We start from the raw sequence: 16778 nt of genomic DNA, 5'->3' as shown, positions 1-16778 counted from the left end.
GCCCCTAAATCCTATATTTAACGCGCCCACCACCGAGGATCTTCCCTCCTCCTCTCTCCCCGCACGTTCGAATTTATTGCCCGGTGACTTCGGTCCATTCTTTCTCCTCTTCTCTCTTTCCCTTCTCTATCGTAAACATCGGATTAGACGGAGGTTCACAATGGTCTTCACTCCTCCCAGCTCGGCAGGCGAGCTGCCCCCGATTCCCGACAATATTCCCATTAGCGAATTTATGCTCTCGGAGTCGCATGGTCGCACTCCTTTCAACCAGTCCAGACATCCCTACACGTGTGGCATCTCGGGGAGATCTTACTCCCCGTCGGAGGTGGTGACTCGCGTCGAGCACTTGTCTCGAGCCCTATCCAAGGAATTCAACTGGCAGCCCAACCAAGGTACGGAATGGGACAAGGTGCTGGGTGTTTTCAGTTTGAATACAGTAAGTGATGATCCCCAGGGGGGTAAAAGAAAAAGTAAATCATACATAACCAACTAACTTCGCTGATAGATCGATACGTTGCCCCTGTCATGGGCGACACACCGGTTAGGGGGCGTCGTCTCCCCCGCCAACGCGGCCTATTCCGCCGCCGAGCTGAAGCACCAGTTGCTGGACTCCAAGGCCACAGCGCTGTTCACCTGTCTCCCTCTGCTGTCGACCGCTTTGGAGGCGGCTTCCATGGCGGGTTTGCCCAAGAACCGCATCTACCTGATTGAGCTGCCTCCCCAGATCACCGAGGGCGCAAAGGCCCCCGGTTACAAAACCTTGGAAAATTTTGTCCAGGAGGGCAGCGCCCTGCCGGTGCTGGAGAATCTCAACTGGGGCCCAGGAGAAGGCACCCGTCGCACCGCGTTTCTGTGTTATTCGAGTGGCACATCTGGGTTGCCGGTGCGTACAAACCCCAGTGTCTGCCATAGGATCATCTGACCGTATTTGCGTCTTCCAGAAAGGAGTCAAGATCTCGCACCGCAATGTCATTGCCAACGTGCTTCAGATCTCGAGCTTCGAACAGTCTTGGCGGGATCATCTCTCTGCCGGGAGCAAAACCCCGTACACGGAGGTTTCCTTGGGCCTGCTTCCCCAGAGCCATATCTACGCCTTGGTAGTCATCTGTCATGTCGGAACATTCCGGGGTGATCAGACCATCGTGCTCCCCAAGTTCGAGATGAAGTCGTACCTCACGGCTATCCAAAACTTCAAGATCTCCGCTCTATTCTTGGTTAGTCATGTAAGAAACAAAATGATGATTACGATGCTGATATTGGGCAGGTCCCCCCAATCATCATTGCAATGCTGCGCAACCACGAAGTTTGCTCCAAATTTGACCTCAGTTCCGTCACCTCATTGTTTACTGGGGCGGCACCCCTGGGAATGGAAACCGCGGCAGACTTCCAAAAGGTCTACCCGGGTGTCACCATCCGGCAAGGTTACGGTTAGTCTTGTCACCCACAGTTCATGGATGTGGTATTAATGCGCTGGCTCAGGTCTCACGGAAACCTGCACGGTGGTCTCCTCGACCCACCCTACCGACATCTTCCTCGGCTCTTCTGGCTGCCTAGTCCCGGGGTTTGAAGCGCGCATTGTGACCCCAGAAGGCCAAGAGGTGACCGCTTATGATACCCCCGGTGAGCTCGTGGTTCGCAGTCCAAGCGTCGTCCTTGGCTACCTGAACAATGAGAAAGCCACCAAGGAGACGTTCGAGGACGGCTGGATGCGCACCGGTGACGAAGCCGTTGTGCGCTTGAGCCCCAAGAATGTCGAGCATATTTTCATCGTCGACCGGATCAAGGAATTAATCAAGGTGAAGGTAAGTATTCCCTCACCCCTACTTTAAGCGCTTGGGCAAAACTCGAGTTAACCACACAATGTCATGTCTGCAGGGCCTGCAAGTCGCTCCCGCCGAGCTCGAAGCTCACCTCCTGACCCACCCCGCAGTCGCCGACTGTGCCGTCATCGCAATCCCTGACGCATCCGCCGGAGAGGTCCCCAAGGCCATCGTGACCAAGTCCGTCTCCGCTGGGACCGACGACGAGGCCATCGCCAAGTCCATTATGAAGCACGTGGAAGACCACAAAGCGCGCCATAAGTGGCTGAAGGGCGGTGTCCGGTTCGTTGACGCTGTCCCCAAGAGCCCTAGTGGCAAGATCTTGCGCCGTCTTCTGCGGGACCAGGAGAAGGAAGCGCGCAGACGTGCTGGGGTCAAGCTTTGAGTTGGATGTTCATCGAATTGGGCTATGAATATCGATCCTACCTAGCGAGGTGTATATATAGAGAGGCGGGTAGACTGAGAGATTGGATATATTAAACTCAAGATGATAAATTCCACGTCATGTCTGTCTCCCTCGTGGTGATGACATCTAGATCCGAACCATCTACAACATTGTTCTACTATCTAATTGACCATACCGAATGCATCGACGTGTTTGCAGTGTTTGCCTTGCAGCGCGGGGAGATTCAGATTTCTAAGCGGGGACTTTTATCGCCATAGTAAATTCGTCAATCAGCAAAAATTTCCTGCGTTTATAGATTCTTATATTTTCTTTTTATTCCTGCTGTTGTTGGTGATCTAACATTATCAATACTGTTGTGACTCACTTTTCCTCCTTTTCTTCCTCCTTTGTGCCTCCCTCCCACTCTCTCATCAACAACCACATTTTTTTCCCAGCCCTAGTATACCTCCAAACCAACCTACAATGTCTTCCTCGCAAGACCCCCACCACGAAGACGACGTCTTCCTCGGCGCCGACGAAGGCGAAGAAATCGTCGGCCAAGATGAAGACCACCCAATGGAGTCCGACGGCGAAGACCAAGAGATGACATTCGAAGACCAGGAAATCCTCCTGCAAAACGACTCCGCCGCCCACTTCGACCTGCACTCCGACTCGCTCTTCTGCATCGCCCAGCACCCCATCCACAACGCCATCGTCGCGACCGGCTCCGGCGACGACAGCGCATACATCTTCGACTCGACCCCGCAGAACGAGCGCCCCGTCCTGCCCCAGAGCTACGAGTCGAACCCGCAGCCCAAGCAGGAGCGCAAGTCCCTGCAACCGCTCGTCAAGATGGATGGACACACCGACTCCGTCAACGCGATTGCGTTCACCGAGCCCAAGGGCGAATACGTCGTGACGGGAGGTCTGGACGGCCGGCTGCGCGTATGGCGCGATACCTCGCCCCAGCTGACGGGGCTTACGTGGGGCTTCGTCGCGGAGGCGCAGGAGGTGGAGGAAATCAACTGGATTTCCGTGTGTCCGTATGAGAACAACGGTGAGGAGAAGAAGAACGTGGTGGCTGTGGGCGCGAACGACGGCAGCGCATGGGTCTTCCGCATTGACCACAATGACTCCGCCGAGCCCATCTCCATCATCCAGTCCTTCTTCCAACATACCGGCTCCTGCACCGCTGGCGCTTGGACCCCCGATGGAAACCTCCTGGCCACCGTCTCGGAGGATGGCACTTTCTACGTGTACGACGTCTTCGGTGCCGCCGCCGCCGCCGGAATCTCCTACTCGACCGGCACCAGTGCCGTCGTGGGGCTGACGCCCGAGGATCAGCGATTCGCCGTCGAGGGGGGGCTGTACTCCGTTGCCGTCGCTCCCAGCGGTGGATTTGCGGCTGTCGGCGGCGCGGAGGGCCACATCAAGGTGGTCGGTCTTCCGCGGGTTGGCGGCGCCGCGGCGGCACCGAAAGCCAAGGGCAAGGCAACCGCCTCCCAAGCGTCGACGGGCGCCTCTGCCGCAGGCACGCTCCTTGCCTCGCTGCAGGCGCAGACGGACGGCGTTGAGACGCTGAGCTTCTCCGCGCCGCCGCTGAACTTCCTTGCGGCCGGGTCGGTGGACGGGTCGATCACGCTGTTCGATACCGCTCATCGCTTTGCCATCCGTCGGCATATCAAGGAGGCCCATGAAGCCGCTGTTGTCAAGGTCGAGTTCCTGCAGAACCGCTCGGCGGCGTCGTCGGTGGGCCGCCCCGGTCCCCTGGCTTCTGCGTCTGCTGGCCAGGGCCGGACGTGGCTGCTGACCTCTGTGGGTATCGACGGCGTTGTCAGACGCTGGGATGCCCGTGGCGGAACGACGGCTGCGGGGCAGGGCTTGCTGTCCGAGTGGAGGGGTCATCTGGGCCTCACTGAGAACAACGAGGGGGAGCAGTCCGGTGGTATCATGGGCTTTGTGCAGGGCTTCGATGGAAAGCGGGTTGTCACTGCGGGTGACGACGGGATTTCGCTGGTGTTTGAAGAATAATTTTGTATGACGCTTCTCTTGATTGAATTAATTGTACATAGACCAGTGGTCTTGGAGTTTTTACCTAAAAAAGATATCTCTTGTTACGCATCATATCATACATCCTAGAAGTATTTTAGTAGGGAGACAGACTGCCGATAACAAGCAGCAGCCTAATTCTAGACCATAAAAGAAAAACCACAAGACCATAAAAATGAGTCTTCATGTAACAACAAACGATACTATATACAACCAACAAATAAAACAACCCAAGCGCCGTTTGTAGGGAGCTAGGGCCCACCCGGTGATCAACGGATAGTCGACTCCCACGAGAGCCGAGAGTCCCCTCTTCTCTTTTTTCGTGCTTTCAAGAAACACCCCTAAACTCTTCTATGAGTACAGCCACCACATCCTGATTTCATCCCGGGGTATCTGCACATCTCCCGTGCCTCGGCTACCAACCCCATTCACCTTCATATCCATATCCGGTCCTCCCACATCAATTGCTTAGTGGTGGGCCTCGCCGTGGTGATGATCATCCTGGAGGAAGAAGTGCTCGTATGTGCAGTAGCCGGCGAACGCAACGGTCGCGATCCCGAGGCCGGGGAAGATGCGCTTGAAACGGTTGAAGCGGCTGAAGGGGCCGGTATACCGCCAGGTCTCACTGGAAGAAGGTCAGTCAGTCATTGAGCCACGGAGTCTGTCGGAGATGGGTCCAGATCACACGTACTAGCGGGCCCAGGGATCCCTCTTGGCGTAGGCTGACCGCGGGGAAGCGGCGGCCTTGAATTCGCGAAGGTCGAAACCGGTGGGGTTGGGGACCATGGTGGGAGGTGTATTTGTGGGGTGGGATGGGATCCGAGAAAGGTTGCGGGTTGAGAAGGTATACGGACGAGCGTGTGAGTCCGCAGGATCCGAAGTGCAATTGGGAGGGAGAGCAAGTGGGGAGCAAGACCGAGAGAGACAGCGAGAGTGGAAGTTGAAGCTGTACAGAGAGAGCGAGCGAACTGGGACTTGGCGCGCTAATCCTGATTCAGATCGGGCGGTCAATTACTACTTCCACCGCCTGCCATTTCCATCATTCTGCCTGTCAAACTGTCGACCACCCTTCGACTCCACTCAATCCCGACCTAACCTGATCCTTTACCCAATCCAACCTTTCCTTCCCACATCGCAACCTCCCTCGGCCACTACTGACCTTCCCTCTCTGTGTGTCAATATCAAATGCATGACCCGCCCTCCGCATCTTCCTCAACTACACGATGCCCCCTCCCGTCGGCAGATACGGGCCCACTGGCCTAGGGGCTCCTTATTCCCATTTACAACAGGCCCATTTGCAACAGCAACAGCAGCAGCAGCAGCAGCAGCAAGCCCAGCACCATCCGGCCCAACACCATCCGGCCCACGCCCAGTCGGCCAACACAGCTCTCCCGCCTCCCTCCCTGGGTGGTCACCCGGGATTCGCCGCCGGGAATCCCAACACTAATATCAATCCCTTCACGCTGTCCGGCACCGGAATCGCTAATGGCATGTCGGTCGCTGCGTTTGGGGGTGATGGCGGAGGCACGGGCCTCGCCAGCCATGCGGCGCAAATGGGCTTCGCGAGAGGGGCCCAGATGCAGCAACAGCAGCTACATCAGGCCCACGATGGCCGGTTAGCGTTGGAGTCGAAGGCCGGTGCCGTCAAGACGAGGATTCGCGACGTGTGGAAGCACAATCTGGCGCAGGAGATGGCCGTGTTGAGGCAACTGGTGGAGAAATATCCGTATATCAGCATGGTAAGTTGATGGTCACTGCTTCTTTTGTTTGACGAGGACTAACGCTCGCTCAGGACACCGAATTTCCTGGCATTGTTGCCCGCCCTATCGGTACCTTCACGAATAAAGCAGACTACCACTACCAGACCCTCCGGTGTAATGTCGACCTCTTGAAGATGATTCAGCTGGGGATCACTCTTTTCTCCCCCGAGGGAGAGGTGCCCCCGCCCAATGCCACGGATGGGAATGGCCAGCCTCTCGGGAACAGCCTGGCCCCGGCTCCGTGCACCTGGCAGTTCAACTTCCGGTTTTCCCTGGAGGACGACATGTATGCGCAGGAGTCGACGACCATGCTGGCCAAGGCGGGTATCGATTTCAACATGCACGATAAGAACGGGATCGACCCGTTGGAATTCGGGTCGCTGTTGATCAGCTCGGGCCTCGTGTTGCTGGACGATGTCCACTGGGTGTCCTTCCACTCGGGCTACGATTTTGGCTACCTGATGAAGATCATGCTCTGCCGATCGCTGCCCGAGACCGAAGAGGCCTTCCACAAGCTGCTCAATATCTTCTTCCCGTCCCTGTATGACATCAAATACCTGATGAAGCACGCGGGACGCAATCAAGCGGTCAACGACTCTCCGCTCACCCCAGCTGCAATGCAGATCCTCGCCAGCTTGGGTCAAAAATCGGGGCTGCAGGATATTGCGGACGAACTCGGCGTGAAGCGGGTGGGCATTGCCCATCAGGCCGGGTCCGACTCGCTCGTCACCGGCGAGATTTACTGGAAGATGCGTCAGCTGGTCTTTAACGGCACGATCGATGAGTCCAAGTACTCCGGGCAGATCTGGGGTCTTAATGGCCAGATGCCGTCGTTGATGTACCACATGCAGCCCCATCAAACGCCCAATCTCAATGGTGCCACGATCTATTCCGCTGCCGGCACGCCGGGCACGCCTAATGCTGGAAATCAGACTCCCCAGCACATGGGTGCCATGACTCCTGGCGGGGTTGGTGGAGTGCTCGGTGCGTTCCAAATCGGCAAAGCATGAGGTTTTCTTCCTCCCTGCTTCTCGTTGATTTGATTTCTCGTCGGCTCCATTCAGTCTCTTTCCTAGACTACGTCTCCAGTTGGCGACTACATCTACACTGATCAGTTGCACGCTTCCCTGTTCATTTTGGCGTTGGTAGCCACCTTCGTCGATGACTTTTTCTTTTATACATTCTCTTTTCTGTTACGTTTGGGCCAACGGATTGTGGGTTCGATGCGATACGATGGTTGTACATAGCATAAGGCATTGCTCACCATGGGTGCCTCGTTTGGTTTCTTCTGCGTTTGCTGCTTGGTCGTGCGTTTCCTGGTTCGTCCATGGGGTTTGTCCCCTGGAATGTCTTCGCGTTTGTCTCCGGAGGCGGGTGTTTGTGAGGAGTGCATGGTGCTTTTCTCATTGCCATTTGTGTTTTTTAAGGTGGCCGGAATGGTATCTTTATTTTTATCTTATCCTGGGCTCGTCTATTTATGATTGTGTGTTTGGCGTAGGTATCCCTAGTCTGGGTTATCTACTAGGTTATACGGTGTTTACGCCACGACTCGGGTGGATTTGAGGCTTTCCCGACGTCTCCCAGAGTGATGTTTTCCCTTGCGCTATCAAGCCCCGTCGACTCTATAAGACTGTACACCAATTGCCAACTATCCTAGATACAGACAGCGACAGCCCGTGTACCAGCATCAGCTCTCTCCATGCAAATTGCCACTGACACCCCCTCACAACCACAGAAATAGGCAAGGGTATCCGATGTTAAACTATATCCCCGCACTGTTCCACCCTCCATCAACACGACAAGAAGACCGACGCTGCACATGTGGTTCGCATTACTCTATTCGGGGTCATCGAGACGACAGGACCCGCTAGACTCGATCTGGTAAAGGAATCCGAGCGATCTTATCGGATACGCGATAACGATGATGTCGCTATCGCTGGTTATCCTGGATTTGGAGCTGCCATGCTGCAGCTTATAAGATGGTCTTCTTTCGCTTGATGGAACCTTCTGAACAGAGGAGAGATTATACTCATTACTATCACCGTAATTGTTTTCTGGACTGAATTCCCTCCCCTTCGTGACGCTGTGCAACATTACTCGATCTCAACCCCGCAACAATCAGATCAACCCTACTATACATCACACCTGACGAACACACGCGCAACCTTTTCTCCTCAACGAATCTCGAGACAAAGTCCCTCATAAGCAATGGTCCTCGACCGACTTCAACAGTTGACCCACCAGGTCAACGGCTCATCTCCGCCGCCCCATCCCTTCGACCCTCTCTCCACCGCGGAAATCGACACGGTCGTCGCTCTCGTCCGCAACGAACATGGCAAGGTCAACTTCAACGCCGTCGGTCTCTTCGAGCCTCGCAAGGCGGAGATGATGGCATGGCTAGAAAACCCGCAAACGGCCCCTCTCCCGGCTCGCGCTGCTGAGGTTGTTGCCATCGCTCCAGGCGGGAAGGTGTACGATGGGCTCGTGGACCTAGACCAGAAAAAGGTCACCCAGTGGCAGCATACTCCGGGCGTGCAGCCCATTATCACTATGGAGGATCTGCAGGAGGTGGAGCATGTTGTCCGCCAGGATCCCAAGGTGATCGAGCAGTGTGGGATTATCGGAATCCCTAGGGAGGATATGCATAAGGTTTATTGTGATCGTGAGTTGCCATTCTTATCGGGGATGGTCCATTATGTGAAGTATGACATTGCTGATGGTCAATGCAGCTTGGACAATTGGGTACGACGAGCGGTTTGGCACCGACATTCGCCTGCAGCAGGCTCTCATGTACTACCGCCCCCATGTCGACGACTCCCAGTACACATACCCATTAGACTTCTGCCCCATCTTCAACGCCGAGACGAAGCAGATCATCCACATTGACGTACCGCCTATCCGACGACCCCTCAGCAAAGCCGCCCCCAACAACTACCTGCCAGCGGCGATTGAAAAGGAAGGTGGTTTCAGACAGGATCTGAAGCCGATCCACATTACGCAGCCAGAGGGCGTCTCGTTCAAGATGACCGGGCGTGTCATCGAGTGGCAAAACTGGAGCATCCACGTTGGGTTCAACTACCGCGAGGGAATCGTGCTGAACAATATCACCTTCAACGATAGAGGCGATGTTCGCCCCGTCTTCTACCGTCTGTCTTTGGCTGAAATGGTCGTGCCGTACGGAAACCCGGAGCATCCGCACCAGCGGAAGCACGCCTTCGACCTGGGCGAGTACGGCGGAGGCTACATGACAAACAGCCTATCCCTAGGCTGTGACTGCAAGGGTGCAATCCACTACATGGACGCAGCGTTCGTCAACCGCGCAGGCGCCAGCACCATCGTAAAGAACGCCATCTGCATCCACGAAGAAGACGCAGGAATCCTGTTCAAACACACAGACTTCCGAGACGAGTCGATGGTCGTCACACGCGGCCGGAAACTCATCATCTCGCACATCTTCACGGCCGCCAACTACGAGTACTGCGTGTACTGGATCTTCCACCAAGACGGCACCGTCCAGCTAGACATCAAACTAACCGGCATCCTCAACACATACGCTATGAACCCTGGAGAGGACACCCACGGCTGGGGCACGGAAGTCTACCCCGGCGTCAACGCGCACAACCACCAGCACCTGTTCTGCCTCCGTGTCGACCCGAATGTAGACGGGCCCAACAACACCGTCTTCCAGGTCGACGCCGTCCGCGGGCCGGGCGAAGTAGGCAGTCCCGAGAGCAAGTACGGCAATGCGTTCTACGCGCAAAAGACCAAATTCAGCACTCCGCGCGAGGCAATGTCCGACTACGACGGCAGCACCAGCCGGACTTGGGAAATGGCCAATACCAACAAGCTTAACCCTTACAGCAAGAAGCCTGTATGCTACAAGCTAGTCAGTCGCGAAGTCCCACCATTGCTACCCAAGGAAGGCGGCCTCGTCTGGAAACGAGCCGGATTCGCTCGCCACGCCGTGCACGTCACAAAGTGTACGTCTTCCATCACCACCCATATTCCCATTCCAATCACATTCTAGCACTGTAAACTAACCAACGCAACAGACTCCGACGACCAAATCCACCCCGCAGGCCGACACGTACCCCAAACCTCCGGCGAACCCTCCCAAGGCCTCCCAGCCTGGATCGAATCTGCCGGCCCAGACTCCTCCATCGACAACACCGACGTCGTCCTCTGGCACACCTTCGGGCTAACCCATTTCCCCTCCCCCGAGGACTATCCCATCATGCCAGCGGAGCCCATGACGCTGCTTCTCCGTCCGCGGAACTTCTTCACGCGCAATCCCGTTTTGGACGTGCCGCCGAGTTTCGCGAGGTCGCCGTCGCAGGTGGCGGCGGGGAAGTCTTCTTGTTCGTCTTGTAGTGGGAAGGGGGATGGGTCGAGTCGGTTGGTTTGATACTTCGTTTTGGAGAGGGGGGGGTGCTATGTCTGTTATGAATGATGTTTTGGATGCATTTTTGATTGGGGTTTGTTTTATCTTTGTATGTAGCATATGGTGTAATTGGATTGATACTTCATTATCACATGTCATTCATCGTCCATACGGTCAAGCAGCAGTTGAGTTGACTGACCTCAGTGGTTGTAACAGGTGAGTGAGTATATGGAAATATATATGTCTTGCTTTATCAAAAAGCCTAGTTTATAGTTGCAGTACAGTGGGCTGACAGTTGACCCAGCCTACATATATAGTACTAGCGTAGCAGCCCCATATTGAAAACCAATTAAAGCAAATACAATAACCATTGATGACGCCCAACGAAATACGTTAATTAGCATATATCATCCTAATCATTCAACCCCCTCAAAAAAGTAAAAATAAAGATGATGAAAAACAAAAAGAAATATCTTCCGATACGGGGAATCGAACCCCGAGCTGCCGTGTGAGAGACGGCGATGTTAACCATTACACCATATCGGATGGTTGTCGAAAGATGATTGCGGAGTTGGTTATAATAGGGGAGGACGCTATCAGTGGATCGGCATGTGGGGCCTCCGGTTGGCTCCCGTGTAATTGATTGGTTGTTGACTCGCTGTCCTGGGTTTGAGAGCTTAAAGTAGGCAGGCAGGTAGTAGGTGCTGGAGATGTCTGGTTTAGGGGTTCTTTGGTGTATTTGGTTTTTTGTTGTGTTTGACGATAGCACTCTAGTTGAGGCCGTGAAATATTGTTTAGGAATTGGTTGTTTTCAATCTAACCTTGATTAAGCTTTTATATATAAATACATGCTTGTTTGGCTTTTGTATATATATTAGCAGACTCAAAGTACGACTGTCTGGGCGCTAGTAAATACGAACAAATATTTTATAGATGTGAAATGATATGTAAGCATGAATATCCATATCCCACGTAGCTTAGGTCTGGAGGAAGGACGATACTGGAAGTCCAGAACGGCGCCACGATGAGAATAATATTGGCATAGCTTGGTCGTGTGAGTTGTGTGTGTAAAGTTCATGCATACTGGGTAAGACCAAGGGCTTTTTCTATTAGGGCCCAACAAGAATTGGGAGATTACAGACAAGAGCGGCTCTATGTTCTTGAAATACCGATTCAAAGCCTTTCATCACTAGAGTAAAGCCACGCTTCATCCAATTGGAATCTCGTATGATAGTGCAGCAACTAAATCAGAAAGCATATATACTCAGGTACATATCTCGAGTCCCCTGAACAACCATCAACTATATACTATCATCACCACCACTATCATACTCAGTCGCCAATAAACCCCCTGGATCACGCTCCAATAAATAAACATCAATGCGTTGCCTGAAATTCATACCTATTACTCATAGCAGCTCAACTTAATCATAGTAAGTAGAAAGATGTCATAGTACTGACCGCAACATACTGTAGACCCAGCAGTAAGTCACTTCCACCCTACTTCAGCTCCAGTTCCTCAGCACACCGGTTGCAGTACATCTTTGAGTTTCCGCAGGCAGCGCAGTCCTTGTGCTTGCCACAGTTGTTGCACGCCACATATGCCATTTCGTTCTGGATTATGGGGGTATAGATTAGATTAGACATCTAATATAAGATAAAGTATATATCGAAGAGCTGTCTTACCTGTAGGTAGAAATAGAGGGATGTGTGTTCTAGGAAGACTGGAAGTTATCAAGGATTGGGATTTATCAATTGGAAATTATCGAGCCCCCGACGGAAAGAAATACAACCATGATGGGAATCATGACGGCTTATCTATATCCCTAACTACTTTTGCTACCAAGTACATGTTATAGACCCCAAGCGGGGTGATAGAGCCTCCTCTCCTCTGTTTGGATAGAAGAGGATACAGTGACCACACGAGGCTGTCCATTATCACAATCACGAGGGACGCCACCAGTATAATACCAGAAGAAATATATGCATCTCTTCACATACTGAAGCACGAGGCGTAGCAAGCTGAAAGTACCGGTTGGTGGGATAATCATGGGGCTACATTTGTGGCTGGAACCCGGGCCAAATAGAATGGCTTTGCTATCTAGAACTACAGCCTATCTGGTCAGCTGGAGGTGACATAAAGCGCGTGCTATATGGGTTGGAGTATATCATTATATGTCAGGGCAGGTCAAAGCGCACCATTTGATACTGGGTGGTTGTTTCTCTGTCTCGCTTGTAGAAAAGGACCTGGATCAGCCTCACGTGAAGCAAGCGCTATGGACCTATAGCTCTCGATGAACCAAAAAGCCTTAAATATTAACTTGATAAGTCTATAATCTGACCATCTTGCATCTCGAGACAACCAATTAAATTGATCAAGTAGCTGTTGAGGTAGTAGTCCCCGCTTACCCTATAAATAACCTTATATAGGGACTCCATACAGTGGGAAGCATAGTTAGGGCAAGGACTTAGCTTTAGCTCTGTCTGTTAGTTCAGCAATGCTCCGCTTTTCTCAACAACCATCCGATATGGTGTAATGGTTAACATCGCCGTCTCTCACACGGCAGCTCGGGGTTCGATTCCCCGTATCGGAATTACTTTTTTTCTTTTTTTGCCCTTTCCATACGAAGTATATGTTTTCAACTTATTCCTTCCTTTTACTTCTTCTATTTTCCGATTTTGCGACTTGCGGGAATGCCGATAATGGCAACAAATGTCACACAGCGTGGTTCGGGTTCTGCCCTGGTGCATATCCCGGTTTAGATATTCCCTACTCGATCAAGAACCTCGAATATGCCGGTGAAAGACCTGGAACATAGCTGACGCTATGGGCCAACCTGTGGTCTGTCTGTCCCTCATCATCGTCTGGCCATTTGTATAGCATTTCACACATATCTGAACAGCCATATCCTTCTACGTATGTCTGAACTTGATCAATCTTATTGATTACCTTTCATAGATACCATCAGCTCTTATCTGGCACGAACTGCTTGTTATGTCCAGCGTGGGATCCTACTACATTTAATGGCCCTGTCACAATAACCTTTACTGGACAAAATATTAGTCGAGCTTACCTCCCAGCAACGGCATACATAGTCTCAGAAACAGAGTGAACCTCCCAAGGACCACAGCATAGCTCGTCATATCTAGATCAAGAGCTCAAACAATGCTCATGAATCAAAGGCTAACAGAGCAGACACCAACTAAAAGGCCAACTACAAAGCAAGAACGCTCCAACAAGGAAGCTACTATCATGCTCCCTTGAAACGGGAATAGACCTGCAGTATCTCCCACGAGAGTGCAGTTATACCATCCAGATGCCCTGGCGTATCCCCATAAGTATACCCTGATAGAGACCCGACAAGGGGGCCGTTTCTACTAACTTACGCCTACAGCAGAGACCACCATCCCTAATTCAATAGGGCCGGCTGCCTTCTTGGTCGATTCAGCAGGGGAAAGTAAGTACATAGGGCTTAGACCGTCAAGCGGATACTATGCATGTTGTTTTGTGAGCAGAGTCTACTCAATATTCCGTATGATTACCTGCAGCGCTTTCAACATATACTTGATGTAATTGCTAGCCTGGGCAGTGACATGCCAATTGATGCTGGGATCTAGTCATATCTTTCTAGTAGAAGCTATCTCCCCGTCTTCGACCTTCCACTTTAACAGAAAGCAGCAGCACATACAACCCTTTCCACTCCTTCATTAACAGAAAAACCACGAATCAGGAACCACTCCGCTCCCCCGCCCCCCATAGCTGCCCTCGCATCATCGTTGAACACCACTCGACTTCCTCACCTTCTCCACCTTCTCCACCATGAGGTACGCCGCCAAATCCGATAAGAAAATATGAACCGACGAGGATCCGTCTCCCGCAGCTTCTGCCTTTTAGTCTCATAGTTCCTCTTGGCCTCGGCCAGTGCCTCGTGCTTCCGCTTCGTACGTGGCGTGATCCTAACACGAGGCTCACTCTCCACCAATGCCTCCCTGTCCTTCTGCTTCGCACGTGTCCCTGTCCTAGTACGAGGATCCATCCATGTCCCAAACGTATCCGGGTTGTTATCCCTCGCACAATACGCCTGGGTACCCTCCAGAAAACTCCGAATAGACTTGTTCACGCTCACCCGAACCACCACCTCACCATCCTCACCATCCAACAATAAACTCTTCCTCGTGTTCGTGAAATGTTTTCGACGAGGAAACCGCATCACCACGTGGTAATGGGAGGTCCCATCCGCATGCCACTCTCGAGAACCAAACATCTCCGCCGTTGGGAATTTCACCTGAAATCGCCGATGAAATTCCCCCGCGCTGAGAATCTTACTGTTCTCAAAGGTAACAAAGGCATGCTTGGCGTGTAAAGTCCCGTCGAGCTTCTTTGTACCAAGGTCATACTCGCGCTCATCGCCCCCGGGCGACTTCCCACCACCCAAGCGTTTCTTCACCTCCATGAACTCGTGTCCGTCACCACTAACAGACATACTAGCCACATAGATCGCACACCAAAGTAGAGAACAATGTGAAAATGGAAAAGGAAAAAGGAAAAAGAGCGGACATCCCACCCTTCTTATACTTCCGACGAACAACACACTAAAGCTTGGCGTATACACCCAACTTACCTCTTTCGGCAACCGTCAACACACCCGGCATACACCACATGCTTCCACCAACCAACAAACACTCTTTACCAACGCTTTCGAAGGGCTTCGAATCTTCTAGATTAATGATGTAATATAGATGCAAGTACATGAAGAGGTAGTGGTACTTACTACCACTGCCTACTGAACCTATGAAATATTTACAGAGCCTGGAATATATAAGACAAAGCCTATATTTTCGATCATTTGAATAAGTCATGGCTACTAGATTAAGTAAGCCCAGCCTTTCTTCAACAACATCCGATATGGTGTAATGGTTAACATCGCCGTCTCTCACACGGCAGCTCGGGGTTCGATTCCCCGTATCGGAAGCATTTCTTTTTTTTCTTCTCACATCTTGATGTCGTTGACTTGTCTACTACCCCTCTTACTATATTACAACTGTGCTCGAATGTCGTAGGGCATGGTTCTCTTTTTGTTTGCGCTGAATGGCTGAATCCACACTTGATAGCTACCTGGGTATGAGTAGGGTAAACCATGCATTTATTCCAGTCCAAAACGCCAAGAAAAACCAAGAGATGGGCAGATATCTAACTGCAGGGTAAAAAGTAAATGGTCAAAAAGCAATGCAGAACATGGTGTCGCCGACGGGGATTTTAAAAAAACAGGTCAAGGAAATAAGCGCCACAAACAATCACACAAACAGACAGACACAGGTGGGAGATATACCACCACCCATATATATCATAAACACAAGCATCCAGAGACAGAAGAAGAAGAAGAAGAAGAAGAAGAAGAAGGGGGAAGGGGAGTCTAATTAGACCGCTTCAAACCCTCCTCAATCTCCTGCATCAAACCACTCAACTCCTTCCCCCATCGCCACTCCTCCCCTCAACCTCCAGTCCCTTCTCAATCAACACCCTAGCCTCCTCCCACCGCCCCATCTCAGCAAGACACTTGCCCCCCCGCCACCAAGCCTTCACATTGCCAATAGGCTTGCTCTCCACGCTACACTTCGAGTCCAGCATGCCCTCAGGCCAAGCCTGCATACCCATGTAAGCTTGCGCGCGGTTGGCATACAAGCCGGCGAGCTCCTCGCGGGCGAGCGTGACGGGCTCCCACCCGGGCCGGCCCAGCGCCATGTCGATGGCGAAGGTGTACAGGCGGGCGGCGTCGTCGAAGTTGTCCTTGCGGTAGGCGGTGTTGGCGGACTCGCGCAGCTTGGAGATCTGCGCGCTGCGCTTGGGGTTCACGGGGAGCGGGGGAGGCGGCACAGTGCCGGTTTCGAGGGCCAGGAGGGATCGGTGCAGCTGGTTGAGGTTTTGGAGCTCTTCGTTTATGGCTTCTGTTTGGGAGGGGGTGGTGCTGGATGATGGGGGGAGGGAGAGCGCTTTGGATTGGGGGTCGAGGTGGAGGGGCCACTGGTGGAAGATGTCGACGCTGCTGGCCATTTTGATTGCTTTCTTCTTCTTTTCTCTTTCTTTCTTTATTTGTTTATGTTCTTTGGTTGAGTTTGGAGATGGAGGGCGATTGTTGTAGATGTGGAGCTGGTGTGGTAAGGTGGCCTCGGAGGTTCCTGCTGGGTGAAGGTTAGCAGATGGTTGATTTCCCCGGCTGTCTGGCACATACAGTAGTGGAAAAGAACGAAGGACTAACCCAAATTTTCTAGTTGTTTTATTTGTCCCCGACGTGATAGTGGTGTGATAGATGTTGCCATCAAGCGCAAGCTGTCCAGATGGCGGAAGGCGGTGGAATACTGCACTATCTATCGGCACGTGAAGC

The 16778-nt window shown here is 52.4% G+C and overlaps 7 protein-coding genes and 3 non-coding genes across 10 annotated transcripts; 6 read left to right on the top strand and 4 right to left on the bottom strand.

The window, feature by feature from the left end:
* Positions 1-59: 59 nt before the first annotated feature.
* On the top strand, positions 60-2205 carry P168DRAFT_302248 (acyl--CoA ligase; the record flags this gene model as incomplete). Its single annotated transcript, XM_024838637.1, has 6 exons — positions 60-436; positions 506-883; positions 942-1214; positions 1265-1427; positions 1480-1802; positions 1876-2205. The coding sequence occupies exons 1-6, from the start codon at positions 161-163 to the stop codon at positions 2203-2205; spliced, it is 1743 nt and encodes a 580-aa protein (XP_024695884.1). The 5' UTR covers positions 60-160.
* Positions 2206-2504: 299 nt separating this feature from the next.
* Positions 2505-4325, top strand: P168DRAFT_287780 (WD40 repeat domain-containing protein). Its single transcript, XM_024836648.1, has one exon. The coding sequence runs from the start codon at positions 2689-2691 to the stop codon at positions 4234-4236; it is 1548 nt and encodes a 515-aa protein (XP_024695883.1). The 5' UTR covers positions 2505-2688; the 3' UTR covers positions 4237-4325.
* A 101-nt stretch (positions 4326-4426) lies between these two features.
* Positions 4427-5176, bottom strand: P168DRAFT_324714 (NADH dehydrogenase [ubiquinone] 1 beta subcomplex subunit 3). Its single transcript, XM_024840882.1, has 2 exons — positions 4946-5176; positions 4427-4879 (listed from the first exon to the last, which is right to left on the bottom strand). Exons 1-2 carry the CDS (start codon positions 5038-5040, stop codon positions 4723-4725), a joined length of 252 nt encoding a protein of 83 aa, XP_024695882.1. The 5' UTR covers positions 5041-5176; the 3' UTR covers positions 4427-4722.
* Positions 5177-5373: 197 nt separating this feature from the next.
* Positions 5374-7455, top strand: P168DRAFT_302246 (CCR4-NOT core DEDD family RNase subunit POP2). Its single transcript, XM_024838636.1, has 2 exons — positions 5374-5993; positions 6047-7455. Exons 1-2 carry the CDS (start codon positions 5478-5480, stop codon positions 7022-7024), a joined length of 1494 nt encoding a protein of 497 aa, XP_024695881.1. The 5' UTR covers positions 5374-5477; the 3' UTR covers positions 7025-7455.
* A 724-nt stretch (positions 7456-8179) lies between these two features.
* P168DRAFT_264261 (peroxisomal copper amine oxidase) lies at positions 8180-10490 on the top strand. Its single transcript, XM_024834847.1, has 3 exons — positions 8180-8676; positions 8744-9994; positions 10067-10490. Exons 1-3 carry the CDS (start codon positions 8223-8225, stop codon positions 10417-10419), a joined length of 2058 nt encoding a protein of 685 aa, XP_024695880.1. The 5' UTR covers positions 8180-8222; the 3' UTR covers positions 10420-10490.
* A 379-nt stretch (positions 10491-10869) lies between these two features.
* P168DRAFT_t36 lies at positions 10870-10941 on the bottom strand. Its single transcript has one exon. It is a non-coding gene; the product is annotated as a tRNA-Glu (tRNA).
* A 1976-nt stretch (positions 10942-12917) lies between these two features.
* On the top strand, positions 12918-12989 carry P168DRAFT_t42. Its single transcript has one exon. It is a non-coding gene; the product is annotated as a tRNA-Glu (tRNA).
* An 879-nt stretch (positions 12990-13868) lies between these two features.
* Positions 13869-15133, bottom strand: P168DRAFT_324711 (uncharacterized protein; the record flags this gene model as incomplete). Its single annotated transcript, XM_024840881.1, has 2 exons — positions 14254-15133; positions 13869-13887 (listed from the first exon to the last, which is right to left on the bottom strand). The coding sequence occupies exons 1-2, from the start codon at positions 14877-14879 to the stop codon at positions 13869-13871; spliced, it is 645 nt and encodes a 214-aa protein (XP_024695879.1). The 5' UTR covers positions 14880-15133.
* A 162-nt stretch (positions 15134-15295) lies between these two features.
* Positions 15296-15367, top strand: P168DRAFT_t43. The gene has a single exon. It is a non-coding gene; the product is annotated as a tRNA-Glu (tRNA).
* A 52-nt stretch (positions 15368-15419) lies between these two features.
* Positions 15420-16576, bottom strand: P168DRAFT_287776 (uncharacterized protein). The gene is made up of 2 exons (XM_024836647.1): positions 15893-16576; positions 15420-15863 (listed from the first exon to the last, which is right to left on the bottom strand). The coding sequence occupies exons 1-2, from the start codon at positions 16445-16447 to the stop codon at positions 15810-15812; spliced, it is 609 nt and encodes a 202-aa protein (XP_024695878.1). The 5' UTR covers positions 16448-16576; the 3' UTR covers positions 15420-15809.
* Between the last annotated feature and the right edge of the window lie 202 nt (positions 16577-16778).

The sequence above is a fragment of the Aspergillus campestris genome (genome assembly GCF_002847485.1).
Source record: "Aspergillus campestris IBT 28561 chromosome Unknown P168scaffold_2, whole genome shotgun sequence".
Lineage (NCBI taxonomy): Eukaryota > Fungi > Ascomycota > Eurotiomycetes > Eurotiales > Aspergillaceae > Aspergillus > Aspergillus campestris.
Note: the sequence above shows the minus strand (reverse complement) of the source record. Positions and strands in the feature narration are given on the sequence as shown.